The sequence below is a fragment of the Salvelinus namaycush genome, chromosome 1 (assembly GCF_016432855.1).
Source record: "Salvelinus namaycush isolate Seneca chromosome 1, SaNama_1.0, whole genome shotgun sequence".
NCBI lineage: Eukaryota > Metazoa > Chordata > Actinopteri > Salmoniformes > Salmonidae > Salvelinus > Salvelinus namaycush.
In genome coordinates this window covers 47,330,443-47,346,710 of record NC_052307.1, presented here as the reverse complement: position 1 = coordinate 47,346,710, position 16,268 = coordinate 47,330,443, and the positions used below count along the sequence as shown (strand labels likewise).

The following is a 16,268-nucleotide window of genomic DNA, read 5'->3' as shown; positions in this document are numbered from 1 at the left end:
TAGTGTTTGAGTGTAATACGCATGTCTTGCCAGCGTCGCTGTTGCATTTGCTCCTCAATCTTTTATTCAACAATTTGGGCCAGTCTCAGGAAGACTACAGACCGCAGGCACGTACCAAGGTTAGTGGTTGAAAGTGCCTTATTCCGTTGGTTTTATCTAGTGACTCTCGATATAGGCTACATGTCGGGTGAAAGCTATATGATTGTTTTGCGTGACAAGTTGCATTTGTTTATATATAGTTCCTCTCGTATCGCCTATAGCTTAAACATGGAGTTGTGACATAACCGGAGTCCTGTAGCCAAAATAATAACATTTGTCAAAGGCAGTACAGCATTGTTATAGTTGTCGGACAGGCAGCAATACAAGAATCTTGAAATATCCATGTGTTTAAAAGCTCGCAACATATCTTTTGAAGGGGCTATGGCTACCAAATATAAACAAAGTTACATCATGTGAAAGGGCATTATTCAATTTGATTGACGTCGGATGGACCAATGAGAATGTGGAAAAAAACGCCTACTGTAGCAGTTAGTCTGCACTTCGTTGTTTTATAACTAAATTCTACATTTGCTACTCTGTCACTGTTGTGGGGTCATAGTCCCATTCACTACAACGAGAGTTTGCGTTTTACACTGCGTCGAGTTCTACAGCAGACTGTTTTTAATTTCCACAGAATCACAAGTGGTGGCTAGCGGAACCATTGCGGAAAATCTAGCTACAATTCGACAATAAATATAATTTTTACTGAGCAATACATTACATGATGTAATACAAACATGAATTGTGTTATCAGATAGTAATTTTGCCCTCGTAGAACTTAGATTACAGCGGCTAGAGGTTCTGAGTACTGCTGTTTTCCCTTTCAATTTGATAATTATTGCACCCACCTGGTGTCCCAGCTCTACTAACGTAAACTCGTACATCGCCTTGGTCCGTACAATTGCCCTTATTTTAGCGCCCCAAAAACGTAATAGTTCCAGATCAACTGTAATGTCAATAACATTGTAAAGCACAATTTCTCCCCTTTCCAACATTATCAATTACATGACCTAAAAGCTGCCCGTTTCTGCATAATTCAAACAGGCAATGAGCCCCGTCGGGTCTTTTTAAATATGGCGGGTGGGGAAGCGAAACTAATCGCCTCTAAAATGTAAATAAAACACTATAAAGAGTTTATATAATGTGTCATTACATACCTATTTGAAGGTTTGTGTCGAATTTGAATCTGGTTTTTAGGGCGATGCTAAAGTGATCTTAGAAGTAAAACAGCTGTTTTGAGAATGATGATCACATGCAATGATGATGCAAAAAATTACTAGGTACCCCCCCCCTTACCCCCGTCACTGTCCATTTCTTGTTTTTAAACGATGAGAGAAGTGCTACACCTGGTGGAGAGATATTGTAAGACAGAAATAGTTGCTTTATGCGTGCTGTACGTTACGACATGACACGTCACGATGTAACGGAGGGTCCGTTTTTTCAACTTTTCTCCAATACTATAGAGCCATTACCATGTCGATCAACACTTGAATAGATACCTAGTTCACACCCCCGATTTTGAAGTCAACACAGTCGCTACAGTCCCATTAGTTCTCTTTGTAGCCTTGTTTGAATGTTGCGGTTGCGCACATTTGTACGGAATAAGGTGAGTTTACGTTAGTCCATAATGGGAAGAATGGCATTTTTTCCCCATATACAAACTGGCCACTAGACTACAGAAACTATAGCAATGGGATAGCAATAACTAACGTTAGCAATGGGAATATGGCATGAGAGAGGGGGGGGGGAGAGAACAAAGTCATTGGCTGCTTAAAATCATTCAAATGAAATCTTTCCTTTTAAAAACACCAAAAACAACAAAGAACCCTCTCTCCTAGTATAAAGTCGAACACTCTCCACCCCATCATCTCTGTTCTCTCTTCACCACTCCTCTCCTACCTTCCCCCTAAATGTTTTCTCTTTTCTCTTCTCCTGAAAAGTAAAAAATTGTGTCTGCAGATGGATATGTTAGACCAATCCCCTATGAATTTGTGGAGATGTTTGGATAGGCTTAAGTAGTATGATAATGGCTAAAACAACCCTAACCCTTGTTTGATTGGTTAGTCTGTAGTCCTAAATGTGCTTTATCTGCTGTATTTAGATGTGTGTTAACTCCCACTGATGTTATTTTTTTTATTTTTGTGCTTTTCTCCTTTGCCTCCTGTTCTGTGAGGGACAGACCACACCACAAATATAATAGGATTTTGAGAGTTTTCTTTGTCAGATGCCATATTGTAGAATGGAAATGTTTAATGTACCATAGATAATCATAGAAAACAATCTTTATTTTGATAGTATTCTGGAATAATTTCATTGTCTACAGTATGGTCTGGTTTCCCAGACTCAGATTACACCTTGTCCTTGACAAAAAATCATGTTCAATATAAATTCAATATAAAATTGTTTATTTGTCCTGGACTAGGCTTAAGACAGAAGAGGAGAAGAAGAGGGTGAGATGGAATATACAGTATTTAGCTTAGGTACAAGCATGCTAGGGGGGGAGGGGCTGGGGCCAAGGGTCCTCAGCCCCAGTCCAGGATCAGCAGCACGTCCAGGTAGGTTTGGGCCAGGCACATCCAGGAGTTATTAGATGTAGAAAAGGATAAAAGAAGGGGGTTAGTGGGAACATGCTTTGTTACATCAGATAAAACACAGTACACCAGCTGAGGCAAGCTGATCAAGGCCCCTAGAAAAATATAAACTATTGCAGCATTGTTCTTAACTAAGGCTGCAGACTCGCTGTTTGGGGATTTTAAGAATAAGACTGAGTTTGTGGCTGCCATCAATGACATTCAGTTGTCCAGAAATACGGTGACAAGAAGATGGGAGGGAATAGCGGAGAACCTCGAGGATCAACTAAAGAAGGATATTGACAACTGCGAGTGTTATTCCCTCCAGTTTGAACAGTCCACAGATATGGTAGATGTAGCACAGTTATGCATTTGCATCAGAATGGTATTTTACAACATGAGTTCAAAGGAAGAACTACTTGCCATTTTGCCACTGAAATAACAAACTCAGGAAAAAATAAACGTCCTCTCACTGTCAACTGCGTTTATTTTCAGCAAACTTAACATGTGTAAATATTTGTATGAACATAAGATTCAACAACTAAGACATAAACTGAACAAGTTCCACAGACATGTGACTAACAGAAATTGAATAATGTGTCCCTGAACAAAGGGGGGTCAAAATCAAAAGTAACAGTCAGTATCTGGTGTGGCCACCAGCTGCATTAAGTACTGCAGTGCATCTCCTCCTCATGGACTGCACCAGATTTGTCAGTTCTTGCTGTGCGTTGTTACCCCACTCTTCCACCAAGGCACCTGCAATTTCCTGTACATTTCTGGGGGGAATAGCCCTAGCCCTCACCCTCCGATCCAACAGGTCCCAGTCATGCTCAATGGGATTGAGATCCGGGCTCTTCGCCTAGCAAACTCCATAAAAGCTTGAAAAATATCTTTGCCCCTTGTATGTCCTTTCAGTGGCAAAATGGCGAGTAGTTCCTCCTTTGTACTCATGTTGTCAAATATCATTCTGATGAAAATGCATCGTGTCAGATTTTGAAAATATGCTTTGCAGCGAAAGCAATCCAAGCTTTTGTGAGTGTATCAATCAATGCTAGAACAGCTAGCCCCAAATTAGCATGGTCACGAAAGTCAGAAAAGCAATCAAATTAATCGCTTACCTTTGATAATCTTCAGATGTTTGCACTCACGAGACTCCCAGTTACACAATAAATGTTATTTTTGTTCGATAAATATTACTTTTATAACAAAAAAACGCCATTTGGGTTGCGCGTTATGTTCAGAAAACCAAAGCCTCGTTCCGTTCGACGAAAATTCCAAAAAGTATCCGTAATGTTCGTAGAAACATGTCAAATGTTTTTTTATAATCAATCCTCAGGTTGTTTTTAATAAACATAATCGATAATATTTCAACCGGACCGTAACCTATTCAATAAAAGAGAGAAAGAAAATGGAGAGCTACCCCTCTGGCGCGCAGGAACTAATCAAAGGACACCTGACTACTTTTGAAAAATCTCGCTCATTTTTCAAAATAAAAGCCTGAAACTATGTCTACAGCCTGGTCACAGCCTGAGGAAGCCATTGGAAAAGGAATCTGGTTGATACCCCTTTAAATGGAAGAAAGACGGGCAAGGAAACACAGATAAAAAATTAAAAAAATCACTTCCGGGTTAGATTTCCTCAGGTTTTCGCCTGCAGAATCAGTTTTGTTATACTCACAGACAATATGTTGACAGTTTTGGAAACTTTGGAGTGTTTTCTATCCTAACCTGTAAATTATATGCATATTCTACGATCTGGACCTGAGAAATAGTCCGTTTACCTTGGGAACGTTATTTAAAAAGAATATATATATATATATATCTGACCCCTAGCGTCAAGAGGTTAACTTCTTACGGCTGAAATCCCGTTAACGGGATCGATATGACAACAGCCAGTGAAAGTGCAGGGCGCCAAATTCAAACAACAGAAATCTCATAATTAAAATTCCTCAAACATACAAGTATTATACATCATTTTAAAGATAAACTTGTTGTTAATCCCACCCTAGTGTCCGATTTCAAAAAGGCTTTACGACGAAAGCATACCATGCGATTATGTTAGGTCAGCATCTAGTCACAGAAAAACACAACCATTTTTCCAGCCAAAGAGAGGAGTCACAAAAAGCAGAAATAGAGATAAAGTTAATCACTAACCTTTGATGATCTTCATCAGATGACACTCATAGGACTTCATGTTACACAATACATGTATGTTTTGTTCGATAAAGTTCATATTTATATCCAAAAATCTCAGTTTACATTGGCGTGTTATGTTTAGTAGTGTTTTGCCTCCAAAACATCCGGTGATTTTGCAAAGAGCCACATCAATTGACAGAAATACTCATAATAAACATTGATAAAAGATACAAGTGGTATGCATGGAATTATAGATAAACCTCTCCTTAATGCAACCGCTGTGTCAGATTTAAAAAAAACTTTACCGAAAAAGCACACCATGCAATAATCTGAGTACAGCGCTCAGAGACCAAAACAAGCCATACAGATACCCGCCATGTTGTGGAGTCAACAGAAGTCAGAAATAACATTATAAATATTCACTTACCTTTGATGATCTTCATCAGAATGCACTCCCAAGAATCCCAGTTCCACAATACATTTTTGTTTTGTTCGATAAAGTCCATCATTTATGTCCAAATACCTCCTTTTTGTTTGCGCGTTTAGTTCACAAATCCAAATTCACACGGCGCAGGCACTTAATTCAGACGACAGTTCCATTACAGTTCATAGAAACATGTCAAACGATGTATAGAATCAATCTTTAGGATGTTTTTATCATAAATCTTCAATAATATTCCAACCGGACAATTCCTTTGTCTTTAGAAATGAAAAGGAACGCAGCTAACTCTCACGGGTGCGCACGAGACTGAGCTCATGGCATTTTGCCAGACCCCTTAGTCAATCAGCTCTTATTCTCTCCCCCTTCACAGTAGAAGCCTGAAACAAGGTTCTAAAGACTGTTGACATCTAGTGGAAGCCTTAGGAAGTGCAATCGGACCAAATTTTACACTGTATATTGGATAAGCAAAGACTTGAAAACCTACAAACCTCAGATTTCCCACTTCTTGGTTGGATTTTTTCTCTGTTTTTTTTGCCTCACAGAAAAAAAATTCAAACAGTTTTAGAAACTTCAGAGTGTTTTCCATCCAAATCTACTAATAATATACATATCTTAGCTTCTGGGCCTGAGTAGCAGGCAGTTTACTCTGGGCACCTTATTCATCCAAGCTACTCAATACTGCCCCCCAGCCATAAGAAGTTTTTAAGAACAACTTCTTATTTACAATGACGGCCTATCGGGGAACAGTGGGTTAACTGCTTTGTTCAGGGGTGGAATGACAGATTTTTATCTTGTCAGCTCGGGGATTCGATCTAGCAACCTTTCGGTTACTGGCCCAACGCTCTAATGCGCAGGCATTAGGCATTCTTGAGTCTGAAGCACCTTTTAAACATTATTTGATAATTATTGTTATCGAATGAAAAAAATATATATATCATAATTTATTTGCCATATCGCCCAGCCCTATTGGAGAGGGTGGTGCATTTTTTTTGTGGTGCATTTTTGGGTGGTGCATTTTTTTGGTGACAGCTCCAGCCAAGCTTTCCCTTAAGGGTATAACATTACAATAGTATAGCTAATAGGCTATGTGTTTGTAGATCGTCTGAGGTGAATGAATTTACAGCAGCCAAGGTGATAATGGAATATTAAAGTTTAATTAATTGTATAGAAATGCAGCAAATGAGCTTCAACTTTCCAAACCCAATTTATGACCCTGAATATCAGTCAGTTAATATGATCTTCATGAATTATGAAGCCTTTGTGCTTTCTGTGCTTATTTTAATTACATAAATGCTTCAAAATACTGAAAAAATGACGTCTGTAAAAGAAAAGCGCTCTACAAATGTAATTTATTATTATTAATTATTGTTAGCTGATGAAGATTTCCACAGACCTTATTTTCAGCGTTTATCCAAAAACCCTCCGAAACCCCATTCATTTCCCCATAGGCTTTGGCCAACGATCCATAGCGGAGTTAGCCTCCGTTGGTGCTTACAAAAAGACGCCATTGCTATTGCTCTCTATGCCGCTTTCACGTGTTAGTCAGAACTAGGACATTTCCAACTTGTTAACTGGTTGAACTCGGTACAACCAGTTAGCAAGTCGGAAATTTGTGAGGTTCATAGTTCCGACCAGCACGTGAACGTGGCATTAATCCCAGTCAGTAAATTGCTAGACATAGGCAAATTGATGTAGGCCCACTTCTTTCATTCAATCTCAGTCTCAAATAACCAAATATCACATAAACACATGAGTAAAGATTTGTTTAATTTAACCTTTATTTATCCAGGAAGTCCCATTGAGGTCAGAATACTTATTTTACAAGGGAGACCTGGCCAAGAAGCCAGCTCAATAAAAACACATACAGTATATTAAACACATGGATAGCATAGCAAAACATAAAATAAACTATCATAATGTATGTCCTATCATATTCATACAGGTATACTATCACACTCAAATGGCAAATATTCAGATGAGTCCCAAAGAGGAGCTGTTGGAGAGATTCTTGGATTATGCTTCCAGAGGAGACCTGGCAAAAGTCTCTGGGATGATCTCTCATTCCAGCTTTTTGGTCAATGAAAGTGGGAAGAATGGCTGGACTGCGTTGATGCTAGCTGCAAGGAATGGACACACTGATATTGTAGACAACCTACTTTCAAATGGGTAAATATCAAAACATTACTGAACAAAAATGACATGGATACATGAGATTATTACAGCTGTTTTACATTGTTTAAGTAAGTAAGAACTATTACTCCATTGTGTGTTTTTGTTGTCACAGGAGATTGTAGGTCTATTAGGATAAAATCATATTTCAAACAAGTAATGATGCGCTCATGGAATGTCATTCTTGAACACAACAGATAGATCATAGAAATCAAGTTATTTTTGTATTTGAAAATGGCATGGGATGCATTTGTTTGTTTATGTTTTTATGGTGGCCCACTTTGAGTATTCACATCTTAGAGAGGGTGCCTTTTAAATGTCTAAACATATGGTTAAAATAACCGCAGGGGTGTATTCATTAGGGCACACCGTAGCAAAATGTTTCCCAATGGAAAAAGTTTTGTAATAAAAACAAGAGTTGCTATTATACGAATTCAGGTATGTCCCTCCCCATTTTGTCCTGTTTGCTTCCGTTTGGTTCCTAGTGAATACACCCTAGGTTAATTACCTGATAACAGATGATTAACCGTGTAAACATGAAGATAACACCCTAATTAGATGTACTGATCACACTTTTCTTTCCCTCAAGGTGTGATAAGTTTTTAGTCAATAAATCTGCTCAAACTGCCTATGACATTGCCAAATTCTGGGGACACCGACATATTGCCAGGTTATTGGCAAAGACTGAGAACAAATGTCAACGGATTCTACCCAGCGACAGAATGGAAGAGCATGAAAACTACTTCAACAGAGAAGTTTTCAACAGAATGAGTGAAAAGAGGCCTGACAGAAAGTGGCTAGAAGCAAAACAGTCTTCTCCAGACACAGTGTTCATCTTGTTCTTTAACTTGAACCCTCTTGTGTCTGCTTCCGAGGAGAGCAACACAGCCCATCCAGGTATAAAACTGTGTAGACTTGATGCAAGCTCGGTTAATAAAGAACTACTTCAAAAATCTGGAACAACAGTCATCTTCCTCGGGGTAGAGAAGCAGAGAAGCTCCTCATCCTCTCCTCCAAACGAAGGGAATGAACCCACTGCTTGGTTTGCTCTCAATACTGATGACAATCCCATGAATCATCTCCAACTCACCAATCCAAATAGTTTCTTTCTCAAACCACCCATGCCAGGTCTTCTGAAACTTAGTGAGGCTGAGGCTGGTGAGTATTTCTCTGGGAGGTTCTTCATCAAAATATTATTGAAACAGCATACAAAATGTGGACTTACAAACCCCCCCCCCCAAAAAAAAATGTATGATCTCTTTTCCCCTCAGGAATCATAGCTCAGGCCAGCTCTGTCCTCGCTTGGCACAACCGATACAGCTTCTGCCCAACATGTGGGAGTAACACCAATGTGGAGGAAGGAGGGTATAAGAGGACCTGCTTCAACAAAGACTGCAGAAGCCGACAAGGCATCCACAACACTTGTTACCCACGAGTTGGTAAAGAGCCTCCTGTTTTTGAATTTGTTAATTGAAACGGAACTACTGCATGTTTTTTATCTTAATCATTATTATAATGTTCTAACCTCAATATCAGGTCAAAATGATCTGACTTATGTAATGTTATGTGTCGTATTATCCATGCAGATCCTGTGGTGATCATGTTGGTCATTCACCCAGATGGCAACCAATGCTTATTGGGCAGAAAGAAGACTTTTCCTGCTGGGATGTTTTCATGTCTTGCTGGATTCATTGAACCAGGTAGTTGATCTCAACACACTAAACAAAACACTTAACATTTACTCTGATGTTGGAGTGTGCAGATAGATGCCAGTGACATCTCTCTATGCAGGTGAGGCCATTGAGGATGCAGTAAGGAGAGAGACGGAGGAGGAGAGTGGGGTCAAAGTGGGTCCTGTTCAGTATGTGTCCTGTCAGCCCTGGCCAATGCCCTCCTCACTAATGATTGGTTGCCTGGCTGTTGCCATGTCAACAGACATCAAAGTCGATGAAAAGGAAATTGAAGAAGCTCGTTGGTTTACACGGCAACAGGTAAATGCTAGTTTTCCTAATCTGTGATTTACATGTTATAACATAGGCCTAGATAGAAACAAAACATCACCTGAATGTAATAAGAGGTGATTGAAGTCATGTAAACTATGTCAGTGAACTTGTATTATTACAATGTATTAACTCAGTGCTATGTCTGTGTAATGCAGGTTATAGATGTCATTGTCAAGGGAACAAAACCAGCCTTTACCATGCCACCAAGACAGGCCATTGCACATCAGTTGGTGAAACATTGGATTGGTATGAGCTCAAATCTTTAAGCCTAATGAAGGGCACTTCTCCAGGATGGATTACACCACTAAATGTAATTAATAATGAAATACAATAGAAAAATCTATGAATGAATTATCAAAACATTCTCATGTCTGATTTTCCATCCAATCAAAGTAGTGTTTACTAAGGCATTACCACATTTAAGACATTATAATGGTTGTGTAAAATTTGGCATAAAGTGATCAAAGTAGATTTTATTTTATTTCCACTATTCCACTGTGCCTTAGATATGAACACGACTAATCTATCATTTTATATGGAATACTTTTTCATCATTGCAGTATTTTAATTGGATTAAAAGTAGGTCAAGAAAAAGTAGGCATTTTAAAGGGATAATCGACCCCCATAAAAAAATGAAACTCCAGTCAATTTTGTGAAAGCCTATGTTCTATCAGTGAGTACAATAAAAATCTTACCCATGATTTAACTTCCAAGTGGTCCGACTGTGAAATTAGGAAATTGTGTAGGAACGTGTTATAGCTACATGGTTCTCGTCACTGGAGATAACACACTATCACATTTCATAACACTTAGGGGAAAAAAATACCTGCACTCCAGATCGCCAAATCAGCCAATAGATGGTATGTGCTTACTTGTCTAGAACACATCTATCCGTTTATATGGTCATTACAAAGTATATATTTAAATCTAAACAGTGTACCAAATTATTCAACTCAGTTTTTCGAGTACCATTTCGCAATGTGCTTTTTGTGTCTTGGGAAACATGGGAAAGGGCCGTTGTTGCCATAGCAACATACTATCCACTGCTCTGGGCAGAGGCGAACTGCAAGTTGAACTCTGACATGGACTCCTAAATTGATAGTGCAGTTTGTTTAGGCGATTTTACAGTTAGCTAGCTACTTCACATGCTGATATTGACTTTGGTATTATTGTGTCTACCTACATTTGCTAGCTAGCCCAGAGAGAGCATTGGGTTGTGTCGTCAACTTGAGCTACAACATATTTCCACAATGATTTTCACATGTTGCTACCAACCAAAATTTTAAAACGTTTCACAAAAAATATTGTTTTCACATATAAGTTATTAACACTGTTAATCATAGGAATTAGTGGTTTTATCAGCAAAACAGCGGCCATCTCCTTCGGCGCCATTATCATGATTGGATTCATAGAAATAACATTTAAAAATATATATATATATATTTTTAATATGACAATTCTAGTGCAATTGTATTCACTCAGAAAAAAATCTCATGATTCAGGAAGATATTATTTTTGTTATTCACTATGGATGTCTTGACAAGATTATTAAATTCAATCAAAAATATTTGTAATTTTGGTATAGAATTCTGGAATTTTTGTTTGTGTATAAAGTATTTGGCAACAAGAATTTAAAAAAAAAGCACAATCATTTCAATAATCTTGTTATCATTGCAATAGTAACATATTCTTCATGTCAAAAACATAGGTAGTGTTCAAAAAGGTAAATAAGTTTTCTGCAAGGTTTTTCCAAAAATGTATCACAGATTTACATTCATAGAACAAGTGAGTCAGATGTTCACCTTCTTTTTAGCAGAAAGTGCAGATATCAACAAATGTGGACAACATAGAATTACATGGATATATCTTATGTAGAGTCTTAAAGTGCACTTCCTTAAATGTGTATATATACAATATTTGTAAGGTGTCAAGCAAGCTTTTTTCCAGACAATGTCAGGAATAAGCATGTTCTAGAAAATGTTTCTGTGAATGGAAAATGTGCCTTGTGAAAGTGTACAACAAGATTTCTCAAGTAAGCCCACGCCTTCCAAACTGATTTCTGGATAAGCTCTGTGATCATCACCAAAGCTAAGATGTAGTTAAACCACTGGGAATGGCTTTGATCACAGAAATAAACTCTCTGAAAGGTATTGTAAACTCATTCAATGTTATAAATTGTTCATATGAAAGAATATTACCCCTGTTGTCAAAAATACATATTGTACATGCAGTCAATTAGGGCTTGCAGTTGCGTCACAAATCACTTAGCAACCACACCAAGCGTCAGTCTGAAAGTTCTCCAATCGTCTACATGGCTTGCTGTGTTTTGCTACCACCCGAAACTTTGACCATTATTTCGTTTTTCTAAGGACCCAGGCTAACTCAAATGCTAACATGTAAGTTATGTTCGCTAGTTAGCTAACTTTACATACTGTATAGCTACAGTAGCTAGCTACGTGAATTCAATGTCACCAGCTTGCTAACTTCATTTTAGCTAACATTAGTTAGCTATCTTGATGTATTTATCATTGTTACTCCAAATGCATTTGTAGTTAGGTAGCTAGCTAACAGCCATGGAAGAGGGTGAAATGATTAGCTAGCACTTCCAGCGATCAAAGAAGGGAGAGTAGGCTACTGTTACCCTGGATATGGCAGGTAACTTTGTGGGAGGACATTATGAAACTATTCCCCAGTTCCAGTTCCTAGCGAGAAAAACTGAGGATATAGCAACATCTATGTTTCTTTGTAATGTTTTCTGTCCTCAGATACAGTATAGAGAGCTGTCAAACCCTGCTGGGTGTGCAGGCTTCTATTCCATTCCAACACACCTGATTCAATCTATCAAACCTACAATCTATAATTTTTTATTTTTTTACATTTAACCTTTATTTAACTAGTCAGTTAAGAACAAACTCTTATTTACAATGACGGCCTACCCCGGCTAAACCTGGACAACGCTGGGCCAATTGTGCGCCTCCCTATCACGGCCGGATGTGATGCAGCCTGGATTCGAACCAAGTACTGCAGTGACACCTCTTGCACTGAGATGCAGTGTCTTAGACCATTAGCCTTATGGGCATTTCCAATGGATCCCTTGAAATTGTGCATTTGAAGCAGATACGAGCTTAACTCATACAGTTGAAGTCGGAAGTTTACATACACTTAGGTTGGAGTCATTAAAACTTGTTTTTCAACCACTCCACACGTTTCCTGTTAACAAACTATAGTTTTGGCAAGTCGGTTAGGACATCTACTTTGTGCATGACAAGTAATTTTTCCAACAATTGTTTACAGACAGACTATTTCACTTATAATTCACTGTATCACAATTCCAGTGGGTCAGAAGTTTACATATACTAACTTGACTGTGCCTTTAAACAGCTCGGAAAATTCCAGAAAATGATGTCATGGCTTTAGAAGCTTCTGATAGGCTAATTTACATAATTTGAGTCAATTGGAGGTGTACCTGTGGATGTATTTCAAGGCCTACCTTCAAACTCAGTGCCTTTTTGCTTGACATCATGGGAAAATCAAAAGAAATCAGCTAAGACCTCAGAAAAACAATTCTAGACCTCCACAAGTCTGGTTCCTCCTTGGGAGCAATTTCCAAAAGCCTGAAGGTACCACGTTCATCTGTACAAACAATAGTACGCAAGTATAAACACCATGGGACCACGCAGTCGTCATACCGCTCAGGAAGGAGACGCGTTCTGTCTCCTAGAGATGAACGTACTTTGGTGCGAAAAGTGAAAATCAATCTCAGAACAACAGCAAAGGACCTTATGAAGATGCTGGAGGAAACGGGTACAAAAGTATCTATATCCAAAGTAAAACAAGTCCTATATTGACATAATCTGAAAGGCCGCTCAGCAAGGAAGAAGCCACTGCTCCAAAACCGCCATTAAAAAAGCCAGACTACGGTTTGCAACTGCACATGGGGACAAAGATTGTACTTTTTGGAGAAATGTCTTCTGGTCTGATGAAACAAAAATAGAACTGTTTGGCCATAATGACCATCGTTATGTTTGGAAGGAAAAGCGGGAGCCTTGCAAGCTGAAGAACACCATCCCAACCGTGAAGCACGAGGGTGGAAGCATCATGTTGTGTGGGTGCTTTGCTGCAGGAGGGACTGGTGCACTTCACAAAATAGATGGCATCATGAGGGAGGAAAAGTATGTGGATATATTGAAGCAACATCTCAAGACATCAGTCAGGAAGTTAAAGCTCGGTCAGAAATGGGGCTTCCAAATGGACAATGACTCCAAGCATACTTCCAAAGTTGTGGCAAAATGGCTTAAGGACCACAAATTCAAGGTATTGGAGTGGCCATCACAAAGCCCTGACCTCAATCCCATAGAAAATGTTTGGGTAGAACTGAAATAGCGGGTGCGAGCAATGGAGGCCTACAAACCTGACTCAGTTACACCAGCTCTTTCAGGAGGAATGGGCCAGAACTCACCCAACTTATTCTGGGAAGCTTGTGGAAGGCTACCTGTAACGTTTGACCCAAGTTAAACAATTTAAAGGCAATGCTACCAAAAACTAATTTAGTGTATGTTAACTTCTGACGCACTCTGAATGTGATGAAATAAAAGCTGAAATATATCATTCTCACTACTATTATTCTGACATTTCACATTCTTAAAATAAAGTGGTGATCCTAACTGACCTAAGACAATGATTTTTTTACTCGCATTAAATGTCAGGAATTGTGAAAAACTGAGTTTAAATGTATTTGGCTAAGGCTAAACTTCCGACTTCAACTGTACTTACCAGTAATGAAATGATAGCAGCAGGTCTTGTACTGGCAGCTGTCTGGGTTAAAGTCTTGACAATAAAATATTATTTGATTTAATTTGATGGGCCAAAAGGTTTCTTCGCCTTTCTGACAGTTCTTTACTCTCATCTCATTGGTATCAACAATGGTATTTTTTAGGATTGCAGGGAATCTGTAAGCATATTTTTACCCGTTGTCTTTCCTGTCTTGTTAGAGCAGCCAAATACTACACTGAAAAGGACCGTGGTGATGAATCAACTAGTGTAGGCACTGTTATCATGCAGTTTGGGGTTAAGCACTGTTATCAGACAGTTTGGGGTAGCCACTGGGCTGTTTTCGTTGAAGGAATGAATGACCACCAGGAGGCGTCGTACGTCAACTTCAAGCCCTCTATACAGGTAATATACACTGCTCAAAAAAATAAAGGGAACACTTAAACAACACAATGTAACTCCAAGTCAATCACACTTCTGTGAAATCAAACTGTCCACTTAGGAAGCAACACTGATTGACAATAAATTTCACATGCTGTTGTGCAAATGGAATAGACAAAAGGTGGAAATTATAGGCAATTAGCAAGACACCCCCCAAAACAGGAGTGATTCTGCAGGTGGTGACCACAGACCACTTCTCAGTTCCTATGCTTCCTGGCTGATGTTTTGGTCACTTTTGAATGCTGGCGGTGCTCTCACTCTAGTGGTAGCATGAGACGGAGTCTACAACCCACACAAGTGGCTCAGGTAGTGCAGTTCATCCAGGATGGCACATCAATGCGAACTGTGGCAAAAAGGTTTGCTGTGTCTGTCAGCGTAGTGTCCAGAGCATGCAGGCGCTACCAGGAGACAGGCCAGTACATCAGGAGACGTGGAGGAGGCCGTAGGAGGGCAACAACCCAGCAGCAGGACCGCTACCTCCGCCTTAGTGCAAGGAGGTGCACTGCCAGAGCCCTGCAAAATGACCTCCAGCAGGCCACAAATGTGCATGTGTCAGCATATGGTCTCACAAGGGGTCTGAGGATCTCATCTCGGTACCTAATGGCAGTCAGGCTACCTCTGGCGAGCACATGGAGGGCTGTGCGGCCCCACAAAGAAATGCCACCCCACACCATGACTGACCCATCGCCAAACCGGTCATGCTGGAGGATGTTGCAGGCAGCAGAACGTTCTCCACGGCGTCTCCAGACTCTGTCACGTCTGTCACATGTGCTCATGTGCTCAGTGTGAACCTGCTTTCATCTGTGAAGAGCACAGGGCGCCAGTGGCGAATTTGCCAATCTTGGTGTTCTCTGGCAAATGCCAAACGTCCTGCACGGTGTTGGGCTGTAAGCACAACCCCGACCTGTGGACGTCGGGCCCTCATACCACCCTCATGGAGTCTGTTTCTGACCGTTTGAGCAGACACATGCACATTTGTGGCCTGCTGGAGGTCATTTTGCAGGGCTCTGGCAGTGCACCTCCTTGCACTAAGGCGGAGGTAGCGGTCCTGCTGCTGGGTTGTTGCCCTCCTACGGCCTCCTCCACGTCTCCTGATGTACTGGCCTGTCTCCTGGTAGCGCCTGCATGCTCTGGACACTACGCTGACAGACACAGCAAACCTTTTTGCCACAGTTCGCATTGATGTGCCATCCTGGATGAACTGCACTACCTGAGCCACTTGTGTGGGTTGTAGACTCCGTCTCATGCTACCACTAGAGTGAGAGCACCTCCAGCATTCAAAAGTGACCAAAACATCAGCCAGGAAGCATAGGAACTGAGAAGTGGTCTGTGGTCACCACCTGCAGAATCACTCCTGTTTTGGGGGGTGTCTTGCTAATTGCCTATAATTTCCACCTTTTGTCTATTCCATTTGCACAACAGCATGTGAAATTTATTGTCAATCAGTGTTGCTTCCTAAGTGGACAGTTTGATTTCACAGAAGTGTGATTGACTTGGAGTTACATTGTGTTGTTTAAGCGTTCCCTTTATTTTTTTGAGCAGTGTAAATTACTATGCAATACAATAGCTGACAAGTTATTTAAGAACTGCAGCTACATCTATTTAATAAAATATTTTAACTGTCCCATCTCGGTGTGTATTTTTCCTTTCATAATTTTCTCTATCAGTTATTCCATTGTATATTATTTTCGTATAGGAT

At 39.8% G+C, this 16,268-nt stretch overlaps 1 protein-coding gene across 1 annotated transcript; it reads left to right on the top strand.

The window, feature by feature from the left end:
- On the top strand, positions 1-10,064 carry nudt12 (nudix (nucleoside diphosphate linked moiety X)-type motif 12). The gene is made up of 7 exons (XM_038989962.1): positions 1-119; positions 7,129-7,352; positions 7,945-8,513; positions 8,627-8,794; positions 8,942-9,055; positions 9,147-9,346; positions 9,514-10,064. Exons 2-7 carry the CDS (start codon positions 7,147-7,149, stop codon positions 9,622-9,624), a joined length of 1,368 nt encoding a protein of 455 aa, XP_038845890.1. The 5' UTR covers positions 1-119; positions 7,129-7,146; the 3' UTR covers positions 9,625-10,064.
- Positions 10,065-16,268: the final 6,204 nt, after the last annotated feature.